The 6,887-nt window shown below is 42.0% G+C and overlaps 1 protein-coding gene and 1 long non-coding RNA gene across 2 annotated transcripts; both read right to left on the reverse strand.

Annotated features, from left to right (window-relative positions):
- Positions 1 to 1,806: 1,806 nt before the first annotated feature.
- On the reverse strand, positions 1,807 to 4,533 carry LOC144806138 (uncharacterized). The gene has a single exon (XM_078672570.1). The coding sequence runs from the start codon at positions 4,531 to 4,533 to the stop codon at positions 2,746 to 2,748; it is 1,788 nt and encodes a 595-aa protein (XP_078528696.1). The 3' UTR covers positions 1,807 to 2,745.
- Positions 4,534 to 5,365: 832 nt separating this feature from the next.
- On the reverse strand, positions 5,366 to 5,886 carry LOC144806155 (uncharacterized). Its single transcript, XR_013605704.1, has 2 exons — positions 5,724 to 5,886; positions 5,366 to 5,628 (listed from the first exon to the last, which is right to left on the reverse strand). It is a non-coding gene; the product is annotated as an uncharacterized LOC144806155 (long non-coding RNA).
- Positions 5,887 to 6,887: the final 1,001 nt, after the last annotated feature.

Here is a 6,887-nt window from a genome sequence, read left to right on the forward strand (position 1 = left end):
GAGAAAAACACAGCAGAGGTGGGAAGAAGGTAGGTAATCTGATGGTCAGACCTATGTGGAAAGAGGCAATCACTTTGGGCAGAAAAGAGGGCTTACACAGAGGACTACTTTGTTTGGATGGACAGCAAGAAAGGGAGGTCTGGAAGATAAGCCTGAAGCTCACTCATCCTGCCAGCAGAGGTGATGGCAAGCAAAAAAGCAGTCTTCAAAGGAGGCGAAGAGGACAATTATGTAGGCGCTAAAAGGGAGCACACATAAGATAAGTGAGGTCAACTCCCACTAGGGCATTACGAAAGGAGAAGGAGGAAAGAGATGAGTAATGCACTTCAGAAATCTGTTAACAATAGGATCGATGGCCAAGCTCAAGAGCTCGGGGTACCAGACTTGGGACTGATCGCGTTTGATCTTCTTCAGCAATCTTGGCAGAAGTGGTACAGGAGGCCGCAACTCCACTCGCAATGAAAAGGGTCGCCGAGCGACAGCCGCTTTGGAAACTCTAACACGCAGAACTGCTGACATTGAGCGTTCTCTTTGGTGGCGAATAGATCTAACCAAGGCTCTCCCCACTACTGAAAGAGACCTAGCACAACCTTCGAGTGAAGATGCCATTTGTGATCCATCATGCACTGGCGGCTGAGTTTGTCCGTCCTGGCGTTCAGTGAACCTGTTAAGTGTTGAACCACCAGAGATCTGCCCTGATGTTCCAGCCATGTCCAAAGGCGAAGAGCCTCTTGACATATGGTCCACGACCCCACCCTGCCCTGTTTGTTGCAGTACCACATGGCGGTGGTGTTGTCCGTGAACACCTGCACCACTCTTTCTTTGACAGAAAGAAGGAATGCCTTCAGTGCAAGATGAATCGCCCGGAGCTCCAGAAGGTTGATGTGGTGCCTGGACTTCGCCGGAGACCAGAGGTCTTTGATCTCCACCATTCCCATATGGCCGCCCCAACCCAGGAGTGACGCATCCATCACTACTGTGAACTCAGATCGGGGGAGGATAGAGCCAAAACTGTGCTGTGTCCAGAACCGCTCCGATGAAAAGGAGCTTATCGGTTGGAATCAGGTGCGACTTCAGCACGTTAACTGAGAACCCCAGCAAATGCAGGAAGTCCGTCGTAGTCTGGAGGTGGGAGCCTTCAACAGCCAGTCGTCAAGATAGGGGAAGACTGGAACCCCCTGATCTGCGCAGATAAGCTGCGACCACCGCCATCACTTTCGTGAACACCCGGGGGAGAGGCTGGTAAGGTCAAAGGGGAGTGTGGTAAACTGAAAATGCGTGTGGCCTACCGTGAACCGTAGGTAATGCCGGTGGGCAGGCAAGATGGGGATGTGAAAGTAAGTGTCCTGCAAGTCCAACGCTACTATCAAATCTCCAGGGGCGAAGGCAGATAAGACCTGAGCCAAGGTTAACAACTTGAACTTCTCCTTTCGGAGAAAGCGGTTGATGTCCCTGAGGACTAAGCTAGGATGCAGGCCTTTGTCCTACTTGGGTACCAAGAAGTAGTGGGAGTAGCAACCCCGACCTACTTCTGGCACAGGGACGCGTTTGACAAAGAGATCCATAACTTCCTGGAAGAGAAGGGCCAAATGATCCTCCGACATGGGATGAAATCACCACAAACTGCATGACCCTTACGCACTCCGCTGCTTGCGGAACTCCACGTAGACTGCCAGAGTTTTTTTGTCACTTTGCGGCGTTCCTCACTGAGGAACTCCGCATAGGCTTAATCTTATCATGAAAAAATAGATATCAGTCATATGTTAAGAAACAAGGGTAAGTAGAAACCTTTTGGGTGGAGTAAAATTTAAGACATTATAATTGTGATTTTTTGGGCAATTAGTTGATTTTTGCAAGCACTAACACTTCTCTGTGTAAAGTAAAGACCTTGAGAGTTTTGTAACTTTCAGATACTCAAATTGTGGATTCTGTTGCAATGAAAAATATTTCCAGGCCTGAAATTTCTTTGGAGGTTGCATGCGGGCAGCCTAAGTTATCCTGCAAGAGTTTCTTGATGAATTCTATTGCAACTACAATATGTGCTCTCTCATGTAAAGTCAGGTTGTTAGAAGTTTTCTGCAACTCAAGATACGCCTTACTTTTCACCTGGTTTGGATGCATTTCTCATGTTTAGTGATATCTCCTTTTTGAGTATAACGTTTCTGGCTTTCCCCTCCTGGATATGGCTTTAGTCCAGTGTGAATTCTCTCATGTGAAGTGACATTGTATTCGTGATTAAACCTTATCTGACATTCAGAACACACATTAGGCTTTTTCCCCCCGTGTGAGTTCGCTCATGTCAAGTGAGAAGTAATTTGTACCCAAAACATTGCTTGCATTTCGAGCACTCATAAGGTTTTTCCCCAGAGTGAGATCGCTCATAAAGCATAACACTGTCTTTCAGATTCAACCTTTTATGGCATAAGGATTTGTGGAGTTTCTCATGGTGAAATAGCGTTTTTTTCTGCAGCTTTTCTGGCATTCAGAGCACTCATAAGGTTTTTCATCAGTATGGAGTCGCTTATGGTTAGTGAGGCTGTGCCTATCAAATAGGAATTTATAGCATTCACAGTATTGGTAATGTTTTCCCCTCTGTGCGTCTGCTCATGTAGAGTGAGATTGAGTTTAAAATTGATGCTTTTCTGGCAGTCGGAGCACTGAATTATTTTAATGGTGTGTTTTCTTATGGTGCTTGTAACCATCTCTACCTCTGAATCTTTTCTGACATTTAGAGCACTGATAATTTTATTCACCAGTGTGGATTCTCACATGTTTACTGAGACTAGATTTTTGGCTGAAACATTTTTGGCATTCAGAGCACTGATAAGGCTTTTCCCCAGTGTGGATTCTTATATGGTAAGTGAGACTGCTTTTTTCACTGAAACATCTGTGGCATTCAGAGCACTGATAAGGCTTTTCCCCAGTGTGGGTTCTTATATGCTGAGTGAGACTGACTTTTTCACTGAAACATCTGTGGCATTCAGAGCACTGATAAGGTTTTTCCCCAGTGTGGGTTCTTATATGCTTAGTGAGATTGCTTTTTAAACTGAAACATTTGTGGCATTCTGAGCACTGATAAGGTTTTTCCCCAGTGTGGGTTGGTATATGTTGAGTGAGTCTTATTTTGTCACTGAAACATTTCTGGCATTCAGAGCACTGATAAGGTTTTTCCCCAGTGTGGAATCTCACATGTGCAGTTAGAAGTGATTTACGTTTGAAATCTTTTGGGCATTCAGAGCACTGATAAGGCTTTTCCCCAGTGTGGGTTCTTATATGCTCAGCAAGACTGTCTTTGTAACTGAAACATTTCTGACATTCAGAGCATGGATAAGGTTTTTTCCCTGTGTGGCTTATTGTATGTTGAGAAAGACGTCTTCTGTCTCGGAATTTTTTCTGGCATTCAGAGCACTGAAAAGGTTTTTCCCCAGTGTGGGTTTTTATATGCACCATGAGAAAGCGTTTTTCACTGAAACATTTCTGGCATTCAGAGCACTGATAAGGTTTTTCCCCAGTGTGGGTTCTTGTGTGCCGATTGAGACAGTTTTTTTCACTGAAACATTTGTGGCATTCAGTGCACTGATAACGTTTTTCCCCAGCGTGGATCTTTCTATGCCGTGTGAGACTACTTTTTATACTGAAACATTTCTGGCATTCAGAGCACTGATAAGGTTGTTCCGCAGAATGGGTTATTGCATGTCGAGAAAGACTTTGTTGGTTACAAAACCTTTCCTGGCAATCAGAGCACTGATAAGGTTTTTCCCCAGTGTGGAATCTCAAATGTGCAGTTAGAAGTGATTTAAGTTTGAAATGTTTTGGGCATTCAGAGCACTGATAAGGGTTTTCCCCAGTGTGGATTCTTGTATGTTCAGTGAGTCTGATTTTGTAACTGAAACATTTCTGGCATTCAGAGCACTGAAAAGGTTTATACCCAGTGTGGGTTCTTATATGCCGAGTTAGACTGCTTTGGTCACTGAAACATTTCTGGCATTCAGAGCACTGAACAGATTTTTCACCAGTGTGGGTTCTGATATGCCGGGGGAGACTGCCTTTGCCACTGAAACATTCCTGGCATTCAGAGCACTGAAAAGCTTTTTCCCCAGTGTGGGTTCTGATATGCCGAGTGAGACTGCTTTGGTCACTGAAACATTCCTGGCATTCAGAGCACTGGTAAGGTTTTTCCCCAGTGTGGGTCCTTGTATGTAGAGTGAGTCCTCTTTTGTCACTGAAACATTTCTGGCATTCAGCGCACTGATAAGGTTTTTCCCCAGAGTGGATTCTCATATGCTCAGTGAGATAAGATTTCCGGCAGAAACTTTTTTGGCATGAAGAGCACTGGTAAGGTTTTTCCACAGAGTGGGTTAATGCATGTTGATATAGACTCGGCTTGACTCTGAAGCTTTTCTGGCATTCAGAGCACTGATTAGGTTTTTCCCCAGTGTGGATTCTCATATGCTCAGTGAGATAAGATTTACGGCTGAAACTTTTTTGGCATACTTTGCACGGAGAGTGGTTTTCCCCAGTGTGGATTCTCATATGCTCAGTGAGATAAGATTTACGCCTGAAACTTTTTTGGCATACTTTGCACTGAGAGTGGATTCCCCCAGTGTGCATTCTGTCAAATTCTGTGAGATGAGATTTATGGCTGTATCTTTTTTGGCACATGTAACTTTTTTCCCCAACTTAGGGTATTTTGCCTTGATTGAGGCGGTTTTGAACACTGAATTTGTTCTCACAGTCCGTGTTTTTATAAGGTGTATACCTAGAGTTAATATCTCTACGTTTAGTTTTCTCTTGCTTATATGCCACGGTAAGAGTGAACCCGATTTTAGAGTCAGGCTTGTTTAGATAATGTTCAGCATTTATCTCTAAAAGAAATTGTGTGTAATCTTCTTAACACTTGAATTGAGCAAAATATGTCTGGAAGCAGCCCTGTAACACCTGTCGAAATGTTTCAAGCAGATAACAGTCTTTGGGTTATTTTGTGGCAGAAGTTTTTCTCAATTCTATTTGTATAGATTCTTAGCAATGCAGTGATAAGGTGTTAGTCTGATATTTAATGATTAAACTGACAAGTACCTTTTTGCACTGACGTAATGGCAGTAACTGAGGGTGTTAGAACGTGCACAGTACTATTGTGGATCACCAGTCGCAGAACATCAGTTCCTTTTACCCTTTCTTTGTTTGGTGTAAGGTTAAGATTTGTAGTTCTTAAGACGAGGATGTATTTACATTACCTATAGCGCAACTGTGCTCATTTAATCCATTTTTACCTTTAACAGTTTTACATATCACTCACGCACAGCAGATAATGTTGAGGCGATTTACATAGAATTACAGAACAGTACACAATAAAAAGGAAACAATCTGAAATGGTTATGAACACAATAAAGTGGTGAATTTTTAAGGTTTTCGCAAGAGTAAGCAGAGTGGGTAGTGGTTTTATACCCAGAGGCAGATAGTCTCAAACTTGTGTAACTGGTTAAAAACGGTTGTTGAACAAAGGTGATTTTCCAATCTTTCGGTTGTTAATGTGTCAGCTTCGGAGTCTTCTCTCTGCGTCTTTTCTTTGATGGTCTGCAGAAGAAACCTTTTGTTATAACTTTCTTTTATGCAGTGTGTGCTTCCTCTCTGGAATGACATGATGTTTTAGATGAACGTTATTCTGTGCACAGATATGGCTTTGCTCTGGGTTAATGAAATACTAAATTAGAGACTTCACTTACAGTATAGTACTTTCCTCAGCTCCCACTTCCTCGCCACACCTAGATTTTGGAAATTGTTTAAACGTAGAATGCTGGAAGTCCTTCAGTTTTTCAAAATAATCCTTCTCATGGCATTGACTTCAGTTGCCTGGTGCTAAATCTTGCTTTCTTCGTCAGTAATTTCAATCACCTATAGTATTAAAATTAAATAGTTAATACATGAAAATTTCCAAAAATGTAATTTACAAGCCGAATCAATGCAGAGTTGCAGAATTTTGAAAATGTTGAGCTGTATTTCAGACAGTGCCGAGTGTAGAATGGTAGCCTGGGAGTACTTGGATGTAGGAGTGAGGATTTATAGAAATTTCAACATTTTATTAAGCTCACAAAGGATATATGCACCCTATGGACATGTAACATAGAATCCCAAAGGCAGAAATTAAAGTCATATGCACTGGCACCAAACAGATATTTCAAAAAGGATACTATTAATTAATTTTTAATGTAGATTTCTGGGACGGGAATTTCCCCTCTATGGACAACAGGCATTTTCCCCTGCCCTGAGTTACCACCTATTTGTATCTGGTATCCTGACTTTTGAGTTTTGGCCTCTGCCGCACACAAATCTATTGTGTATTGCGAGTACTATGCCTAGACATATCCCTAAACTATGGTCCAGAGTATGAATCGAGGGCAATGAAATTAAGGCGTACTTTCATGTGTTCATTTTATTCCACTTGATTAACCTTTGTTAGGTTTTTCTGCACCTGGATGTACCGGGTGCAGAAAAACAGGACACCATTTTTGTCCAGACAGGAAAATTAGACTGAAAAGACGCACAAGTTTTTACACAAGTTTTTTATTTATTTATGCTTACGGAACTCACACGAGATCCACATAAAAAGACATAGTATTACAATCCATTAAAATCATGAAAAGATAAAATTACAGAAGCATAAAATTAGGACAAAAAAATACAAAGTACACTGGACGCAGGAACTCCCAACTAATACAAAGGCAAAACACATTTGAAGAAGTTATATAATTTAAAACAAAACATTTCATTAGGGGGGTTGTTCATAGCCGCAATAAAATCTGTGGCAGAGAGGATATTTAATTTTAGACAAATGGGTCTTAGCCATTTTCGCCTGTACGACATTAGTGCTGGACAAATAAAGATGACAT

The sequence above is a fragment of the Lissotriton helveticus genome (genome assembly GCF_964261635.1).
Source record: "Lissotriton helveticus chromosome 1_1 unlocalized genomic scaffold, aLisHel1.1 SUPER_1_unloc_5, whole genome shotgun sequence".
In the NCBI taxonomy this organism is placed as follows: domain Eukaryota; kingdom Metazoa; phylum Chordata; class Amphibia; order Caudata; family Salamandridae; genus Lissotriton; species Lissotriton helveticus.

What these genes read in the sequence shown, in the direction of transcription:
- LOC144806138 (XM_078672570.1), bottom strand. Translation starts at nt 4,533, where the DNA reads ATGAGAATCCACACTGGGGAAAACCACTCTCCGTGCAAAGTATGCCAA.